The sequence below is a fragment of the Vespa mandarinia genome, chromosome 16 (assembly GCF_050613455.1).
Source record: "Vespa mandarinia isolate Hongniang chromosome 16, ASM5061345v1, whole genome shotgun sequence".
In the NCBI taxonomy this organism is placed as follows: Eukaryota; Metazoa; Arthropoda; class Insecta; order Hymenoptera; family Vespidae; genus Vespa; species Vespa mandarinia.
In genome coordinates, this window is record NC_140825.1 from 1,777,501 (window position 1) to 1,800,000 (window position 22,500).

Genomic DNA, 22,500 nt, shown 5'->3' on the forward strand with positions numbered 1-22,500 from the left:
CACTGTAAGAATTGATATGCAACGATGAACTGAGGTAGAACGTCAAGTCTAATTACATATTCATCAATCATACCTGCCCAAACATTGACTTGGAATTAATGATGAAAAAAAAAAAAAAAAAAAAAAAAGAAAAAATACGATATTCGAGAAATATGAGGATTCATTTCGTATTTTGGCAAAAGAGATACTTTTGTTTGTCAAATGGATATTTAACGAAACATTTATATATAAATTCAATTCTGGAAAAGATTTCTGACTAATGTAAAATAATATATATATATATATATACATATAACTATATATTCTACTAGATAAACACACATTATATATATATATATATATATATATATATATATATTTTAGAAATTCCCACATTCTAGATGGTTTAAAAAAAGCCGTGTTCATTCGATAAAGACGAAAATTTCAAATTTTACAAATCATTTACTAAGAAGAAAAAAAAAAAAGGGAAAAATAGAAAAAGAATGATCAGTCCGACTAAATAAATCTAACTGAGTCTAATATTTTACAAATATATATTACGGTATTATAATATAATATACTCGACCTCATTTGAAATATAAGATAACTTTTATACAAAAATTTCAGATTTATAAGTTTAAATTATTCTCTTGCAAGCGATAAAGTTAAAAGGTTCGTTCGATAGTTGAGCGTATGTACACATACACACACACACACACACATACACACATACACACACACGCACGCACGCACGCACATATGCACATAGACATACACATACTCACTCACACACACATATACAAACACACACATATATATATATATATATTTATACATGTACTTTGGATCGTCTAATCATTGATTTTCTCATTTTACATATATACGCTTACGTGTATCCGCAAGAACGAGCATTTTGATGTGTTCCATATAGAAAACAGTAAAGATAGATACGATCTCTTTGATACAACAATAAGCGTCGATGGTATGTATCTTACGTTTCTTCGCTTCACAAATAACAGGAAATATTGATAGAACTTATATTATGATCGACGTAAATGTCACGCACAGTTGAAAAACGTCAACGGCTTACTTAACCGGAGACGGAAAATTTCACGTCGTCGAAGAGCACGCATTAAGGAACATTCCATTTCCCACAATAAATGACTCGAAATCATAATCGAATTTTTTAACTTGTACTCCTTATCTTATTAAATCAATCGAAATTTATTTAAATGCGATCTTTCGTTTACGATCAAAACCAAGAATGAACGTCGTTTTAAAATACGACGAAATATTTGTCAATATTTTTTCCTCAAGTGTATCGAAAATTTTTCAATAATAAATCGATCGTTAAGTATATACTCGTTGATTATAAATTGACGATCGATCGAATTTATTTTTTATTAGAAATAATAGGAAAAAAAAAAGAAGAAGAAGAAGAAGAAGAAGAAGAAGAAGAAGAAGGAGAAGATTAAGAAAAATTAAATCGATGATTTTATTTGTCGTATATTTTAATCGTATGAAAAAAAGAAAAAAAAGAAAAAAAAAAAAAAGAACGATTCAACGATTTCCAATTAAATCATAAATCTAATTATTTTTAATTACCTCATTTTAACGTAAAACATAATGTTTCTTTTTCTTCCTTTATTTTTCATATCATTAATTAATTACATATTTAATCGATATTTTATAAAAGTTAAGATGAAATTATTCGATTTAGAAAAAGGAGAAAGGAAAGATAGGGAAGTTTTAACATAGAACGAGTTTTTAATTTGCAAAAACGTGAAGTCGGAACGTCAGGAACGTCGTCGTTGACAAAAAAAATAAAAAAAAAAAAAAAATAAATAAAAACCAGAAAGGGGAAACGTGGATAAAAGAAAAAGCAATCGGTGAGAAAGAAAATTTGGAAGAGTAAGTGAGTGAGTGAGTGAGTGAGTGAGTGAGTGAGTGAGTGAGTGAGAGAGAGAAAAAAGAGAGAGAGAGAGAGAGAGAGAAAGAGGTAAATAGAAAAGGATGAGTAGAGTGAGAGAAGATAGAAAAAAAATGCGGGAATATTCGAAAATAGCCAACGATGGGTGTCGACTCTTAAGTTTAGGCTGACAGAAAGACGCGGACGGCGTCTTTGTCAGCGTTTATAACTTCGTGCACACAGTTCGTGCAGCTGGAGCTGCGGCTAAATAAACCACGGTACCACGGTATGCATAAACGAATAAAACAATGGTGAGGGTACGCGTTGACGTCACCGACATCAGGGAGACAGAGAGGAACATCTTTTAGTCATTGAAAATTTACAATTCGTTAATTACAAATACGATATATGAGTACGTACATATGTATTACGATCCGATCCAATTCAATCCGAACGAATTTCAAATTTCAATTCGAAAGTTCGTGCCAAAGATTAAATGTTAATGCCGATAAAAGGAAATTAATTTTATTTTAATATATTTTATAAAAATTTAATTTATTTTATATATGTTTAATAAATTAAGTACAATGAAAAATTTTCTAACGATCCTAAATGTATCTTTACTTAAATATAAATAACTTAGAACGTACGGCTAGACGGATAGATTACTATGTTCGTATGAAGAAATGAAGAGAAAGAGAGAGAGAGAGAGAAAGAGAGAGAGAGAGAAGAGAAGAAACAAAGTAAAAAAAAAAAAGAATTTAACAGTTAAGTGGGCACGCCATAAATATCCGAGCGCTTTCGTGTTCGTTCTATCGGTCAACTGGTACCAATATGATAGTATCTACTACCTTTTATATTTTCTCTTATATTTTCTAATAATTTATAGCGCGATAATATCGTTCATCTTCCATCGTATTATATCGCAGCCCTGATAAATAAATTTTCTTTTGGATTTATTATTTCGTCTTTACGGTTAATATTATCGATATTATTTATTATTACTCTCTTTAATGGATCATGGATCAGACAATTTTTCCTCCCCCTCCCCCCCTTGTAATATCTATTTTTTTATATTATTTATATATCTAAATAAACATGCAATATTATATCGATATATATATATATATATTTGTTTTTTCTTTTTTTTGATTTAGATGTTAAAAATATTTATTTTAATATCTTGTCTCTTATATCGTTTATTAGTCGAATTAAATTTTTAGCTAACAGGTAATGTAAAAAACGAAATATCTTTTTTCTTTGTAATCTTTTATCGACATGTTTATTATTTTATTCATTCTTTTTCCCTGAAAACCTATTTATGAACAATACGATCTCATAAACTATTATATTATTCAATATCTTACAATGGAATTTTATTATTTTAAACTAGGTTCGATTGTTCACCGAATTACCATGCTATTTTTGTTAACGAGCCTGTCGATAATTCGTGACGTAAAATCTACAAATAAAATTCTATATCCGACGCAATGGTAATTCAATCGTACACGCTCCCCCTTTCAATTTCTACTGTTTGTAACGTAATCGATTGTCATTAATGTTTTTTCTATCATTCGATATTATAAAAACAAAATGAAAAACGATACGCATTCGATAAATTTTATAGAATCATCATTGCACGTTTCATCTATTATGTTTTAAAGAATTTATTCGTCATTGATCATATTCATAAATAATTTATGGATTTATATGATCAATTTATAGGACCAATTTGGAAATGAAATTCATTCGCATTCATACATATGTGTTTATACATTCACGACATATACGATTATACTTGTATAAACTTTTCCAAAATCGTAAATCTGTAAGCAGACACATATCTAAGGAATAAACAAAACTGTCATTAAATTGTTTAATTCGTTAAATTGTTTTAAACGATCCAAAATGTGCACAATGTCTTTTGCGAATCCTTCGCGATATTACGAAATTAATAAACAATTTTGGACGATCGAATTACGAAACGTTAATCGTTCTTCGTTAATATCAAGGAAAATTAAAAGAAACGTAAATTTGTCATATTTGACTAATTCGATGAATTGTAATTATAATGGGTGGGAAGAAAAAAAAACAGAATCTATGCCTATTAATGTTACTTCAACTAATGACAATTTAATTTGCCAAATATTTTTCTTTTTCTTTTGTAATAATAAAAAAAAATACGCTCTGAAAATTACGAAATATAATTTTTTTTCTCACGATCATATTATATTTAAACATTTCTATCAATGTAATCATAAATTATAAAGACAATTATTTTTACGATTAATGAGAGAATATTAAAATTATATATATATATATATATATATATATATATATATATATATATATATATATGTATATAATTGTTTTATTTAGCGTGCTAAATCGTGAAACTGTTAACTATGATTTATTATTTATTATCTTTACTCTTCATTAATTTATAATAATTGTTATAATAAAATATAGTTTATTTATTATAGAAATAAATCGGATATAATAAAGAAAATTTTATTGTTTATTATATCATAGATAATTCAACTGGTAAATGGAATTCGTATATATCATTAGAAAGTTATATTTAGTAGATATAAAATTATTATATTACATTTATTGTTACGATAAAAATTCAAATGTATCATAATTTAAAACATTCATAATGATTCCATTTGTCATATTAAATTTCTTCGTACTAAATACTAAATTACTTCATACTAAATTATCAAATTACAAACTTTATGTTATTTTATTCGATTCAGATATAATATTTATTAAACGTATGTATTATGTGGTTAATGGTTTTTAAATGAACACTTTGAATGCGTAATAATTACGTAACAGAAAAAAAAAACATGAGAATCAACAATGTTAATACATTTTAAAAATTAAATCCAGACACGTATGTCACTTCTTTCAAAATTCTTACATTAACACGCTTTTCGAAATTCTAACGATATGTTCGCTTATATAATAATCTCAAATATTTTACATACGTAAATATATCACGTAAACGTTGACATACTACTCTTCCATCTAGTATTATATTTCTCTCTCTCTCTTTCTCTCTCTCTCTCTTTCTCTTTCTCTCTATTTGTCTATCTCCTTAAACCCTTTAATTCCAACAAAATTATTACAAATTACAATTTGTCAATTGAAATATTCTCGATTTATTATTTGATAATTAATTTTGAATGATAAATGAGAAGAAACAAATAATTCGATTAGAGTACGAAATAATATCAATCGAGTAGTATAAAAAATTTGTTTTACAATATAAAAATTAATTTTTAAGAAGAAGAAAAAAAAAAGAAAAAGAAAAAAACACTTGGAATTTAATCATTGATTACAAGTTAAAAACAAAATTATTTCATTCATATCTATAATATCGTAATAATTTAAATGAAGTTAATAATAAATCATAGTTATATGATTCTTTGAATCAGATCATTATCAGCTCGTATCTATCTTGTTCGAATTATTTCTTTCGTGATAGTAAAATGACAAATCAAATTATGCGTCAAATATTTACATAAACAAAGTTCTCGATGTATCTACCATCGTCTTAATGCTCAAAAATTAGATCGTTTGTTGTTTTTGGAACGTTGACAGAAAATTTGGTGGGCTTTACTAAACACCATCGTATGTATAATAGTAAAACGTAGTAACTCATTAAATAGTTGAATTTTGATCTTTCTTAAAGAACTAAAGTCAAAATATAATTATTCGCTTTTCTATCAAAGAAATAGCTCTAATGATACAAATTAAATTCGAATTAAATTCTTCCTTCCGTGTAATCGGACGACGTTTAAGAAAACTATATATATATATATATACACCTTTTGATGTTAAACGCGTTTCGTAAAACAATTAAATAACATTGAACTTCTTCGGCTATTTTAAATAAATTCAAAAACGAAAATTGATTTTGTATTTATCTTACTTTATCTTACTCATTCTTTTCTTATTCCTATTGTATCATCCTTATTGTTCGATTTTAAATAATATAAAAACATTAACTTTTTCATAATTTTTATACGACATGTTTTATCGTACTTAATCATTAATATTTACGTTCGTTCGATATCACTTATTATTTTCTAACACATTTGATACTAAAAGTAGTTCAACAATGACGAAGCAAATACAACGATAAAAAAATAAACACTATACTTTGATTAGATATATATATATATATATATATATATATATATATATATGTACAATGTTACAGATAGATTACTCTAATTCAATTTTTAATAATTCAATTCATTTTCACTAAATTCCTCGGATAAACATTTGTGAATTTGATTTGACATTTTAAAACGCACGAATATAAATACTCAGTATTAAAATGTTACACACAATGAATTTACAAATATAATTATATCGTAACTATGATCGTACGGTATATCGATTTAATGTGATTTAAGCGTTAAACATAATTCTACAATGGTATTTGTTCGTTCTTTAAAAAAAAAAAAAAAAAAATAAATAAATAAAAACATAAAAAGAAAAAAAAAATAGTCTATCGTTACGTTATATATTTTACTACGTGAAGTTTCTAGGAACTTGTGCAATGAATTCTATTAATAAAACGAAGTATTCGTGTAAACATATCCGAGAAAATAACAATGACATAGACGGTTATACGAATATTATTAAAAATTCTTCTCTCGTTTATTTCTTATAATAACAATAATTATAATTATTTTCACATTTATATGATTTACACATTGCTTATCTCATCATAGAGTAATAAAATAATTTCTTACGTAGTACGTTTAAATGCAATTTTGAAAAAAAAAAAGAAAAAAGAAAAATTCTCTATAAAAAAAATTTGATTATTTACAAAAATTTTGTTTAATTTTAAAATGAAAAAAGAGAACGAAAAAAAGGATAAGCGAGAAAGAGAGAAAAAGAGAGAGAGAGAAAGAAAGGAAGAGAGAAAGGAAGAGGGACAAGAGAGAGAGAGAGAGAGAGAGAGAGAGAGAGAGAGAGAGAGAGAGAGAGGAAGAAAGAGAGACAGAAGCAAAAAACAAAACAAAGAATAGTAACACGTAAAGTCAAAACGAACAAAAATAAAACGACGGAGGTTGTTCTTTCATCGTCTCTTCTTCTTCACGACGATGACAAGATAGCAAGCATGAAAATTTATAACGTTACCTTACCACCGAAGCGATCGTCTCGATTGATCTAAATTTACATGTTATCCGTCGGTACACAAATCTATATATATATATATATATATATATATATATATATATATATATATATATATATATATATATTATCACGTTTGGTAGTGCGTCGTTAGATTCGTTCGAAATTAACGAGGCGAATATTAGAGCGGCATTGTTCACAGTCAGATTATTTAGAACGGAACATTCTGTCTAATCTTAAGAATCATGACAACCGTATCACATAATCAAAATGTATTTGAAAATAAAATCCACCAAGAAGAATTACTTCATTCTCTCTTCTATCCCTCCATCCGTTTTATTTTATTTATTCGCTTTATTTTTGTATTGTTTTTTTTTTTTTTTTTATAGGAGAAGAAGGGGAGAAAAAAAACATAGAAGTTAATTATAAATTTTTACGATGTACTAATCAATAATATTTGTACTTCATTATATATATATAATATATCATTGAAATCTAATTCTCTTATTCGCTATTCTAATGTATCTATCACAGGTGTCATCATCTGTTTTTGGCGAGCATTAACAAAGTTGCATTTCTATCGTTAAAAGTACACTTAATGATTCTTGTCGAGAAACTAATGACACCGAGATTTGTCCATTATGATTTTTATTTCGCATTCTTTACTAATCACGAATCTTTTCTTGGCTCCGTATTTTAAGGAAAATTTCAAATTGATCTAACAAAGAATCTTCGTTATATTGAATATTTATATATAATACATTAATGCAACGATCAAAATCATCGATGAAACTTCGTACGAAAAGTTCATTTTTAAATTTAGCCTCTATCTAATCTGTGTATATTGATTCGCTTCAAAAGTGTTCTCGGTATTAGACGAACGAAAAGAAATGTTCGATGAATACAAAAAAAAAAACTTATATCCGATATACAATATATTCAAGTAATTATCTTGAAAAAAAAAAAAAAAGAGAAAAAATATATAATTATTTTGAGATCGCACGTTACGAACTTTTTTCTTTAACTAATTCGATAGATCATTATAAAAGGAAAAAAAAAAAAAAGAAAAAAGAAATCGAAATTTTCATCTCACTCGTTATATATCTGCCCGTATAAGATTTATTTTCTCTTATAAAATTTTAACATGAAGGGAACAGAAAAGAATCGAAAAACAAGCCAAACATGGATTATATTTATACACATGTGCAATAAAATGTCATTGTTGACAGTGTATGAAGTAATGAATCTTTGTGATATCTTAAATGCTTCGTTGTTCTTAAGTTACATTAGATTGTTGCTATACACATAAAAAGTTTTAGTATGTATATATGTATACATCTATGCAAATAATTACATATACATGTATGTATATATGTATGTATGTATGTATGTATGTATGTATGTATGTATGTATGTATGTATGTATGTATGTATGTATGTATGTATGTATGTATGTATGTATGTATGTATGTATGTATGTATGCAAATAATTGAGTATGCATGGATATATGTATGTATATATGCAAATAATTATGTATGTATGTATGTATGTATGTATGTATGTATGTATGTATGCAAATAATAATGTATAAATTTATATATGTATTATCTAACGACATTAAGAGTATTACGATCGACGTAGTAACATATAATAATTTATTCAAACGTTTGACATAAAGTATTATTTCATTTGGGTTTATTAATTTACATTGATGTTGGCAAAACCTTCCGATCAATTTGAAAATGGTTGAATTATGACAAATTTCTCAACAAAATTCTTGGCTTTGTTAGCAAATTATTTTGTGATATGAGCCTTGGCCGATCGTACATTATTTTATCTTCCATTCAATTCAATTCAATTCAATTCAATTCAATTCAATTCAATTCAATGTTAAAAATTATAACATTTCACAAAAGTATTTAGCTCTTTTTCTTCTTTTGTTTTTGTATAATCTTGATTATAAAAAAATTCACATTGATATTTACAAAAGCTTCCAATCAATTTGAAAATGATGGAATTATGACAAGTTTCTCAACAAAATTCTTGGCTTTGTTAGCAAATTATTTTGTGATATGAACCTTGGCCGATTGTACATTATTTTATCTTCCATTCAATTCGATTCAATTCAATTCAATTCAATTCAATTCAATGTTAAAAATTATAACATTTCACAAAAGTATTTAGCTTTTTTTCTTCTTTTGTTTTTGTATAATCTTGATTATAAAAAAAAAAATTATAGATTATTTTATAAACTGTTTTACTTATATTTGACTTATTATAGAAATAATTATTTATTGTTTCGTATTTATTGAAATATATATATATATATATATATATATATATGTTTCTACAAAACATATCTCAATATAAATTTTCAATTATTTATTTATATTTCAGCTTTAAATCAATACCATTATTTCTATAATAAATACTTCAATTTATCCATACGTTACATTACTCGCAACGAAATATTTGAGTATTTTGTTCACGATATCGTACCTAATAACAATATATATATATATATATATATATATATATATATATATATATATATATCAAATTATCAATGATTGAAAAAAGAAGAGAGAGAAAAAAAAATAAAGTAAACCACAAACGAAACGATTGACTTTTAATAATTGTGAGAAGACATTGAATTTAGAATTAAAAAAAAAAAAAAAATAAGAAAATGAAAAAGAAAAAAATAGTTACTACATATTACGCATACGTATTATTCGTACGTTTATAGATCTCTTCATATATATATATATAATATTTTGTTATTTCCTTTTTTACTTTTTTTTTTTCTTTCTTCTTTTTCAGACGGAACTAAGGCCCTATAAGAGATTTTCCAAGTGTTAATAGCGGATAAACGTTCGAATTTTTCCCGGACATTAAGAAATAATGATACGAGGGCAAGAAAGTCAAGGAATGAACGAGGAGAAGGTGGTGACAGGAAAGTGGTACGAGTAGTGAAAGAGATCATGAATATCTAACGAATTGATAGGCTCTATCTCCTTTCTTTTTTCTCTTTCTTTCATTCTCTCTCTCTCTCTCTCTCTTTCTTTCTCTCTCTCTCTCTCTCTTTCTCTCTCTCTCTCTCTCTCTTTCTTTCTCTCTCTCTCTCTCTTTCTTTCTCTCTCTCTCTCTCTCTTTCTTTCTTGTTCTTATAGGAAAACGTAGAAAATTGAAGAAGGAGGAAGGAGGACGTGGAAAGGGAAGAAGAAGAAAAAGATTGGATTCTTGAATGGGACACGGAGGCCATTAACGACAAAAAAAAAAGAAAGGAAGAGAGAAGAAAAGTAAAAAGAAAAGTAAAAAGAAAAAAAAAGAATTGTCGATGAAGATCGATGTACAAGTCGATCGATAATAAAGTTCACTTAAAGAATAAACAGAAATAAAGAAAAAAGAGAAAAGAGAACACGTGAAGATAGAAAAAAAAAAAATAGAGAGAACGAGAGAGAGAGAGAGAGAGAGAGAGAGAGAGAGAGAGAGAGAGAGAGAGTGAGTGAGAGGGGGGAGGAGGAGTGTAGTGAAGAAGACATATATCAGAAAAAAAAGAAAAAAAGAAAAAGAAAAGAAGAACGAGAAAAATGGTATTTCTAATGTTTCCCAACAATACGAATAGATTTTTATTGATTCGCTAGTGTCAGAGACAATGATGAATATTTTTCGAGAGAGGAATTAACGAAAGTCTCGTTTATTCAAAAAAAAAAAAAAAAAAAGAAAAAAAGAAAAAACAGAAAAAATAATCAAACGAAATCTTTTTGAAAATTTAAAACGATAAACCAGCCGTGAATGGATTGTTCAATTCGTCGTCATCGTTGTCCTCGTAGTCTGTCATTTTATTGACAGATTTGAAGGAACAAAAAAAAAGGGGAAAGTGAAAAAGTCTTCTTAAAACTTTTGGAATAGAGTTTAAGCTTCTAAATTGATCGATAAGAGTATAAAAAAGAAATCGATAAGGGAAGCGCGCTCGCTCACTCGCTCGCACGCGCGCCCCCGCGCTCTCTCTCTCTCTCTCTCTCTGCCTCTCTCTCCCCCTCTCTCTCTCTCACTTTTCAGAGATTGGAGAGACAGAGAGAAAGAAAGAAAGAAAGAAGGAGAGAGAGAGGAAAAAAATAAAATAAGAAAGAAAGAAAGAAAGAAACAGAAAGAAAGAGAAAGAAAGAAAGAAAGAAAGAAAGAAAGAAAGAAAGAAAGAAAGAATATAGAGTGTAAAAAAGAGAGATGGCGAATCGAATGAAGGCTCTGTATAACCAGGTACGAAAAAACGACAGGAAAATCAATTTCTATGAGTTCATATTTACACGAAACCGAATCGATCTCTTTTTATTTATTTCATTTTATTTTATTTTTTTTTCTTTTCCTTTTTTTTTCTCTCTCACTTTTTCTTCTTATCCTTCTCCAATCGGTCTATATCATCGTCTTCTACGCAGGCCGATATATTTTACATGTGCACGTTCATTGCGAAATTGCCATCAACCGTATATATATGTATATATACCGTACGTTCGCGGTGATTCGACAATTTTTGGGACATTCGATTATGCGACCGGAAATCGCATGCGGCATGCGGGAATTCGATGAAAAGAAAAGAAAAGAAAAAGGCAAATCGGTCGTCAATCGATAAGTCGTATTCTAAACGCACTAAAAGATCATTCGATTGTTTCGCGATGATATAATAAAAGTATAATTGATTCTAATCAATCGATCGATCGTAGTTCAATGGTAGATCAGATAGTAGTTCAAATTCGAATAATAAAAAAAAAAAAAAAGAAAAAAAAAGTAGGAAACGTATGAGAGAAATGTTTTAATCGTGAGAGCATAGGGACGCGAAGGGATGATCATATACGATCAATGAACTAAAAATCAATTAGATGCCGCGATTCGATGAAACTTTTGTCGTGTGAGATTACTTTTATATTCCTTTTATATAAAAGTAATCTATATTAGATTACTTTTATATATAAAATATATTTATATTTTAAACAATCCTATCCCCTTTCCCATCCATCCATCCTTCCTTTCCCCATCGATGATACATTTTCCGAATGCATCTAGCGTTAGTCTTTCTTTTTAGAATAGTCTCTCGTCGCGTTTTCATAGGTAATATTCGAAAGGCGAATTCTGCTTGGTTGTACAACCCTCGTGGGACTCTCAGCATGCATATGGGCTGTGGCAATAGGAACCGATCATTGGTTCACCGTCGAAGCACCAAATGACGAAGGACTGCCCTTGGGAGATTCTGGAGCGAGCGGTAGAAGACTGATTTACAAGCATATGGGTCTTTGGAGAGGTTGCGTCAGCGGTTTGATACCAAAAATGAAGAATTCGAGCGAATTGGTGCCTTATAGTAAGTGCCATTCCTTTCTTTTTCTTTAATATCACATTTATTTTATGTTTCTTTTCTTTATCTTTTTCTTTTTCTTTTTCTTTTTCTTTTTATTCCTCCATTATCCCTATAACGAAATGAACGATACGACAAAGTCTTTCTTCCTTTTCTCGTTTTCGTTTTGTGTGTTTTCTTTCTTTTTTTTTTTTTTTTTTTCCCCAATAAACACAGAAGCTAATCATCGAGCAGACTTTTCTTTTTTTTTTCTAAATTAACATTTTACTTATTCGATCATAAAAATCTACAGCATACAATTCCGCCATTTTTGTTATTCCAAGTGTTCTCAGTCTTAACTCAATATTTTTTGAATGTCAAAATATTACAAGTCGATCTTTCATAACAAAGTAGACCGATTTATATCAGGGAGTATGAGGAAATGTAAATACGTCATTATGGAAACCAGGCGAGCCTTTTAAATAAATAATCGAAAAGTAATGTTACTATGATTACGATTCTCCGTATCTTTCTTATTAGAAATCATTTGCACGGCCGTGAATTCTACGCTTCAAAAGTTCAATTAAGAACGTTTCATTTGATATGTTTAAATAATAACGAGTCAACGGAATAATACTAATTGATACGGAAAAACGGCCAAGATAATTGTCCGTAAAATTTCTCTCTATCCTGAACCGTCAAAATAGCCAGCCAGAATTTCTCGACAGCTTGACATTATTATGAAATCATTTGAGCAATAAATGTCATAAGTTTTGAAACGTCGAAAAAATAACAACGGCCATAAACTTGAAATCAGATGTTAATTTGGCTAAATTGATTTCGTTAATGAAAACCATATTAATTCTTCTTCAATTAAAGAAACTTCCCAAAAGTTTCTTCGATCGTAATGAGATCGGTACAATCAAAATTTCAATCATATCTTTCCGACGTTTATCTTGATGGAAAATAAATTTTATTATACGTTGTAAATATGTGCGAAAAGTAGGCGCTTTAAGCGCTTCGGTCTATTTACTTGAATTATAAACTACATCGTGCCAATTCCTATTAAAATTTATACGCAAAATTTCCGACATTAATAATATACGAGTGCTACGTTAATATGAACATTAAACTCAAGGCTTAATAGTAGAGAATTACAAGGATAATTTTATTTCGCTATTATTGCAGCGATTAAAATTTCAAACGTTGCCTGCCAAAATAATATTGCATAAATTAATATAAAGAATGTCTCGTTTTACAATAATATATAATATCCAATCTACGATTCTTATGGGTTTTATAAACAAATGTTTTGCAAATGAAACTTGTTAGATTCTATAGGGAGCAATAGTAATACGTATTAAAGTTATCGTATATAATTTTATTTTCTTATACTTTTTTTTCTTTAATGAAAATCAATACTTCAAGTCCATCGAAAAGTTCCAGAGATAATCGAAAAACGAATACAACGAGTATCTACAATTTAATTCATTCGGATGCAACGAAGTTCAAGAAACTTTGTAATCAATACATATTACATTTCCTTGTCAAAATCTAAAGAACTTTTGTTTGAAACATTCGTTTATAATACCAATAGGATTGGGGATATTGAAAGATTATCGATTGAAATCAGACATCCTGTATATTCGTTTAATACATTTAAGGTCTATTCATAATTTTCAATTCAATCTTCGTTTAATATCCGTTTCGATTGTTCTATGCTACAATAATTTTTTAATAATATTTTATATAATTTAAATATAATATATAGTTTTAAATTTACTCGTTAGTTCGATCGTATATAAAACGTGAAAATCTCGTTAAATCTCGTTTCTTATTTTTTTATAATGACTTTTTTTTTTTTTTTTTTTTTTTTTTTAATGACTTAAACGACAAAATTCTAATCGTTCGTAATATTTCTTTAAACAAAATATAATAACGAATAAACGAATACGAATAAAATTGTTTTATGTCTGATTGTATAATGAAAACGACACGCGTATAAATGTCCGATGAAATAGAATTGTAACTGAAGTCATGAAAACGATAACTTGAACCGAGACTCGACTGAAATATTGCGAATCGATCTTTAATCGGCACTTTTCCTCTTTCTTTTCCCTTTTTTACGTTTATTTTTATCTTTCTTTTTTATTTTTCTTTTTCTTTTTTTTCTTTTTTTTTTTTGTTTCTTTTTTCATTTTTCAAACATAAGATCTAAAGAATTCACACGTTGCCACATCTTTTTATTAAACTTTGCCCTTAACTTAATAATAATTAGAATATTATAAATTTCTTATGAAATTTATTATATTTAATCATTTCATTTGCTCGGACTTGAAGTGTCATAAATTTCATTAAGAAAAACAAAAAAAAAAAGAAAAAAGAGAAGAAGAAAACAAAAAATATTTTAAATACATTTTGAAATCAAAAAATCCGATACAACGCGTCATGATTTGTGATGGAGATAATCCGTTTGTCGAATAAATTCGATCAAAGTTTACATGAAAATTTTGTTTGCATTAATGTTATTTGTCGAGACAAAAAAAAAAAAAGAAAAAGAAAAAAAAAAGAAAAAAAAAAGAAAAAAGATAACGCCGCTCATTTTTTACTGTATCGAAATGTTTTATTAGGGGAGAAAAGAAAAGGAAGAAAAAACAAAAACAAAAAAACAAAAAAAGAAATATTGTATATCGAAGACCGACGAAAGAAAAAATTTCGGATGAACGGGGTTGACGATGAATCGTGGAATTGTCGTCGACATTCGTTTCTTACATTAACGCACGTGCGCTGCTTTCGTTCAGACTTCAGAGACGAGTGTTTCGGCAAAATAAACGAGGAGCCAGAAATAAATGAGAGGAAGGGGAGAGCGGGTTCCGTTTCTCTCTCTCTCTCTCTCTCTCTCTCTCTCTTCATTTCTCTTTGTCTCTGTCTCTCTTTAGTTCTTACTTAATATTCTTCATCCTTGTTTCATGTGTAGAGCACGCGCACGTGCTAGGTAGAATCGAAAGTTAGAACTGATCAAAACGTGAAAAAAGAAAAAAAAAAAAAAAGAAAAAAAAGGAAAAAGAATTAAAATAATACCTTAATACCTGAAATCAAAGTTAGAAATAATGGCGAACGATTGAGTTAAAATTATAGGCCCATTATATTGATTTTTAACGAAGTAGACAGATAGTATACGTATTTTGAATAATGACAAACTTTTTTTCATTTATTTCTCACAAAAAAGATCGATTCAATAAAATGTTTCGAATAATGAAATAAAAAGGAATAAGATGATAGAAAATATTTTTATTAAAGCATATCAGCCCGACTTTACTAACAATAAGATATAAAAAGATAATAATAATAATAATAATAATAGTAATAATAATAATAATAATAATAGTAATAATAATAATAATAATAATAATAGTAATAATAATAATAATAATAATAATAATAAATTCATGAGATGCGAAACTAATGAAAATTCTCCCCTCTTGGAAGGATTAATATTAACCCCATTATAGTCTGACCTTTTTTTCTTTCTCTACTTTTCGAAATAATTATACCACGTAATAAATTCGGATAGATAATAATTATAATAATTTATTATTTGCAAATATTTAATTAAAATAATACATTAATTCTTTTAATCTATATCACCATGAGATATATTGCAAATTTGTATTATATAAAAAGAGTGCATGCGTCTAATATAATTTTTTATATAAAATATGTGAAATATATTTTAACGAATAATTTTAAAACAAAATATATATGTTCTACCATGGGAACTTTTTATAGGAACGATCAAAGAATTAGTTTTTTCTTTCTTCTATTTTTTTATTTTTGTTTTTTTCTTTTTCCCTTTCCTTTTTTTTTCTATTTATAATATAAAATTCATCAATAAATTTCTTATACCATAGAGTATTTTCTTACTACGATAGAGATTTATTAATAGATCTGGTATTACTATCAATAATATTTATACGATGTCGAGCGAATAATATTGCTTGTTCCTCGTTCGAGTTAGTGTTTTAACTAAGAGTCATCCAATTTATAGCCCCTGATATTTTTCAAATTTCTTTTTTTCTCTTTACGAGTCTCTTCATAGCTTCAATTTTTATATTTCAAATGAATAATATTGTAAAACGTAGCTGTGCAAGACTAGAATCAAGAATTTTTTTCAAATATCATTTGATATATTATAGTTATAAGTTGACGTGACATTGAAATTACAAAGTCACGTGAAAATGTTATTTTTAAATGAAGAAAGTTATAACGTAGAAATAATTAAAAAAGAAAAGAGTGAAAAAGAGAGAGAGATAAAGAGAGAGAGAGATTGAGAGAGAGAGAGAGAGAGAGAGAGAAAGAGAGAAAGAGAAAGATAAAGAGAGACAATTATTGTACGAATCTTTATAATTATTATTATATAAATTTCTTTTATAATTATTATATAAAGTTCTTTTTTCGTAATTTATTGGTTTTAGGTGAATGCAAGTACCAAGAGATGTTCCCGCCTGAATCAAAATTCGATATAGATCCGGGATTAGACAGGACGGTGATCAGTAAGTATATATTTTAATAAATTATTCAAGAAACTCGAGCAAAAGAGTTTAAAAAAAAAATTTATATATATATATACATATTATATATAAATCGATATTGTAACCAGAACAAAAATATACAGGGATTCTTTGATCATGCGAAATTGGCAACAAAACATTTACATTTAACGAATGGAAGAGTATAATAAATTGTGCATCTTAGTAGTCAAAATTTATTGGCTAATTTACGAAGAAAACGATTTCAAGTTTATAAAAGTTTTACATCGAATTTAAATCTCGATCATAAAAAGCCAATCAAATTTACGAGAAAATTTAAATAACTTTTTTCAATTCTTAATAATATAATTTTATTCCATAAAACATACATATATATATATATATATATATATATATATATATAGAATATATAGAAAATCTATTATATACTATTTTCGAAAAATTTTAATTATTCGCAAATTTTACTGTATAATGAATGAACGAGTTATACGCATATACGATAAATTTTTCATTTTCTCCCAGATTATGCTAGGACTCAGGTCTCGTTTGCTATTATCAGTATGTTTATAATGATAATGGGATTCTGCTTCTCCATCTACACGTTCCGCAACCCACGCTACATGTTCAAACGGCTAGCCGGAGGAATACATTTCATTAGTGGTAATTAATTTCAAAGTAAACACTGCAAATTACGAATGCAATTATACGTGCATAATTACTATCAGAATGACAATAAATTTTTACGTAATACGTTATCTCACAATGAAAATGAATCTCGATATTTTCCACTTACCTTTTTTTTCTACAAATTATATATATATATATATATATATATATATATATATAAATATATTAATATATATAAATATATATATATACAATATTGTTGTTGTTGTTGTTGTTGTTGTTCATCTATGTTGTTCATTCATGCTATGCCTAATCATGCTTCATCTATTCTATACCTATTCTATTCATAATCTATTCATGCTCCATCTATTCATACTTGGCCTATTCTTACCAGACCCATTCATACTTAGTCTATTCATGCTTGACCTATTCTTGCTTTACCTATTCGTACTTGACCTATTCTTATTTGACCTACTCAAAAATTGTATATATAAATATATATAAACATATTGTAAGGTAATTAGTTAATTTTAATTAATTCATTCATTATTTAAAAAAAAAAAAACATTGATCTTCATCCTGGCAATATCCTTTTGAAAAAATATTTTGTCTTACGTTTTTCATTTATTAACAATGAAAAATATATAATAATAATAATAATAATAATAATAATAATAATATTTTTTTCTCCCTCAAATATTTTCTCTAATAATTTTTACCAATGTCATCCGAATACTAATAAGATATATGATAAAAATTATTTTTACAGCTGCTTGCAACATGGTGGTAATACAAGTACTCCTTTCTTCGGTCGATTACGAAAGCACAAACGTTTACGAAACGTTCCCTAAGGGTGCGATCATGAGATACGATTTTTCTCTTATCCTGGCATGGATCGTCTTCCTTTGCAACCTAATCGCGGGATGTGCCTTTATGCTTTTCTCAAGGAAAAGGAAGAGGGACAAGGCGCCAACCGAGGAGATCGCTATGGCCGATGAACCAACGATAATCGGTCGTTAGTCCCCTTCATCCTCATACGTATGTATATGGTGTTCGTACATACAGGGTGTTTCATTTAATTCGACCATTAGAAATATCGAGTTTCGTTCTCTACATTTTTCTTGATACGAAAGAAACAATAAAAAAAAAAAAGAAACAAATAATAATTCAACATTTCTTTCTTTCTTTCTTTTTTTTTTTTTTTTTTTTTTTATCTTATTGAGATTAAAATTTTATATTATTTTTGAGATCGATCAAAAAAAATTTTTTTTTCTTAGCCAATGAAAAAATTTTCTTCTTTCATCGACAGATAATTTTTAACAAATACGAATGACGTTTCATAATACGAGAAAGAGAGAAAGAAAGAGAATAAAAGATTTATACGTTTTATCAGAAATGATTCTTTATAAAAATGATTTTTATCATTATTAATATAATCATTATTATTTTAATACTCTAAACGAATCTTTACGATATCAGAGTAGAATTCAAAAATAATTAAAACTACAAAGAAATCGTTCGTTCATGCGTAATAAAAATAAAATACATCGAAGTTAATGACAATCCTATCGAAAGTTTTCTTAAATAAAATATTTTGTCTTCGCGAACGTTTTTAACATTTTTAAACTCATTCATATTTCCAGAAAGATTTCGAAAGAATGATTTCACAAAAGATGATTTAAAAGAAAGAAGGATTTCGTATAAATCGAAAATTTGAGAAAATAAAAATGAAAAGTGAAATAATAAAAGAACAATTCTTTCCTCTGAAAATCAACATTTCAAATGATTGGTCTAGATGAAACACCCCGTATATATACATATATACATATATATATATATATATATATATATATATATATAGCAGCACACAAAGAAAGGGTATAACTACGCTTGCGCGTCTAAGGTTTACTACGTTACATTACGTGCAGAGCAAACGTTTCCAAAAATATCACCCCATTATACTATTTCCCGTCTTCTCCGGTTCTTCGTCTCTCAAAAATAGTTGTCCACCAAAATATGTGTGTTTATATATATATATATATATATATATATATATATATATATATATATAAATTCACAAATATAAAAAAAATCTGATTGTAAATCTGTTTATATAATATTAACACTTTTCGAATAATATCGAAATTAATAGAAAAACAAAAAAAAAAAAAAAGAAAAAAGCAAAACGATTCACGTTGATCGTAATTATTTAACTTAATACAATATAAATAATATCATATTAATATTATCTTCGTTCTATACAACAATTTTTCATCGTAAATAACACGATGATATGTATTTAATTTCTGACAAATTATACATTGTCTTTAATATAATTATATATTGCGTTGATAAATATTATAAACGTAATAGAATTATTTCGTCGAAATTTCGTAATTAAATTTTCACGAAGTCAATATTTCATTGATGATCGTGAAAACAATGTCGTTTCAATATTATCACGTATATATGAAATATCTGTAAATAGATATCTATATTGTATACGTATATTTGCTTTATCGTTATAAGAATGTACGAAAAGTACAATATTCAAAAAATGTATATTAAATCGCGAAAAGCGTGAGTTTAAATAATTTATGTATATCTCTTTTCTCGTATGCTCGTTAAATGTATTTGTTCGTATGATTATTAAAAAGAATGAAAGAGAAAAATAGAGAGAGAGAGAGAGAGAGAGAGAGAGAGAAAGAGAGAGGGTGCATGTTGCAAATTTGAGAGTGGCGTGTAAGAATTCGAAAACCGATCAATGTCTCAAACATATCTCAAATTAATACCTCATAATGATAATATCATAAATTAAGAAATACCTATATCAATATTTAACAAACACAAAAATATTAATTGGAATAACAATTGGAACGTTTATACTATTGGTATATATATATATAAATTCTCTTTTATACTTTATATAGAAATAAACAGAATCATTTTATAATCTCAGACGGTAATATTATCTCTGTCCATGATAAGAATTTTAAATCAAACGAGAACACGTTTATAAATATATTATTAATCATGCGATATATTTATAAATATAAACAAAAAGAATTGATGATTAAATCGTGTAGATGGAAAAAAAAATAAATAAATAAATAAAAATAACAAAAACTAAAAGAAAGAAGAAGTGTACAAAAATTAACGAAAGACTCAATACTTGAAGATCTAATCGTAATGCATGTCACTTAATTAATTTATCGATAAATTTCTTTTAATTATCTTTCGAAGTATTTTGATTGTTTAAATTATTTCTTTTTTCTTATTCTTTATTTTTTTTATTTCTTTTTCCTTTTTTTGTTTTTTTTTTTTGTTTTTTTTTTTCATTAAACGCTTCATGTAATTTTAATTAGCCCTTACTGACATATATACATATATATAATCGTCATAAATATCAGCAATACAGGTGTACCTACTTACCTGCATAATTAAAATTCAATAAAACCAAGTTTTCGACTTTATTTACGATTTATTATATATTTTATAGAATTGATTTCTTTGTTTTTTTTTTTTTCTATATACAGATGGATCGAGGTGATTCGCTAAATCTATTTAAAAATAATTCTCGATATAATGATAATATGATAATGAGAATGTAATAGTGACTATTAACAAATAATAAAAATTTTTGAACGAATAAAAATATATATATATATATAAATATATATTTTTTTTAATTTATTATTTGTTAATTAAATTGCCTGTAACTTTTCGTGTTTAAATCTATTAAAAATAAAAAGAAAAAACAAACCATGTTTAGAGTAAAATTTATTCTAAATGATTAAATTATATTTTATTTTCATACGTTAATTAATGTCTAATCGCATTTTTCAATCTTTGAAAAAAAAAAAAAAATACAAAGAAAAAAAATCTAATAAATTTATTTCACATTCAATAAGAAGAAATTCTTTTGAATCATTGACATCGGAGAATTAACGAATCACCCTGTATATACGTGAGTTATTCATTTTCGTATGTTGTACTAGCATACATCCTTGACACCCCCTTAATCGATACACTGCCTCTCCATCACAAATGTCGTGAACGTTTGACGGGGGAAAAAAAAAAAAGGACGAATAAGTATTTGACTTGAGCCAAGAAAATATTTCGTAAAAAGAAAATGAAATTTTATTTATTTTTCTATACGAGGCGAAATAATGCGCGAGAAAGGGGATGTATAATGTGTAAAAAAAAAAAAAAAAAAAACAAAAAAAGAAAAAAATAAGGAAAAAAAAGGAAGAAGAAGAAAGAAAAAAAAAGAGATAGAAAAGAAAAAAGAATATATGTTCCATTAGAAATTGAACTAATGTCTTCCTTAAAGATTTCAATTTTGCTATGATGGACATCTGTACGTATCTGTATAATAAAAATAAAAATAAAAATAAAAAAAAGAAAGAAAGAACAAAAGAGAATGAAAAAAAAAAATAGACTAACAATGCTTACAGAATCATCATATTTTCACAATTCGTTTTTATTAATAAAAATAAAAATATTTTCTTTGAAGAAAATTTAAGAGATAAATCTATAAACAGATGATCGGTTTGCGATTGAATTGTTTACGAAGAATGTTTGATGGTTGAAAGTTCCTTCGTTCGTTCGTTCGTTCGTTCGTTTGTTTCTTAATGAAAATTTTAAATGACTGTTCTTACATGAAAAAGACATTTACTCCTCGTGTATATATAAATATAAATGTAATCGCACATCTTCTCTTTCGAGAACGATTCAAAATAAATTAATGTTTACGTGTATAAAGAAAATTTGTTTCTTCTTTTAATCTTCCTTATTTATTATTTCATTTCAACAATTTGGAGATAATATGATCAAACAGAATAATTCAACTTCGTTTTGACGGACCTTTATTGTATAAACGGTAAAGTTTGGACAAGCTTATCACCATCGAGAACAAACAACAAATTTACAAATTACGTATTATTAA

General features: G+C 26.8%; 1 protein-coding gene across 5 annotated transcripts in view; it reads left to right on the forward strand.

Moving 5' to 3' along the window:
* The window catches only part of LOC118442011 (transmembrane protein 114), a 59,322-nt gene that overhangs the window by 10,270 nt on the left and 26,552 nt on the right, over positions 1-22,500 (forward strand). Inside the window, exons 2-8 of one of the 5 annotated variants that reach the window (XM_085662022.1) lie at positions 9,870-10,009; positions 10,220-11,309; positions 12,156-12,402; positions 16,851-16,928; positions 17,448-17,585; positions 18,322-18,590; positions 19,414-19,613. In XM_085662022.1, coding sequence (XP_085518148.1) covers positions 11,277-11,309; positions 12,156-12,402; positions 16,851-16,928; positions 17,448-17,585; positions 18,322-18,572 — 747 coding nt within the window. In that variant the 5' untranslated portion in view covers positions 9,870-10,009; positions 10,220-11,276 and the 3' untranslated portion in view covers positions 18,573-18,590; positions 19,414-19,613. The other 4 variants (XM_085662024.1, XM_085662025.1, XM_085662023.1 and 1 more) reach the window with 4 other exon arrangements.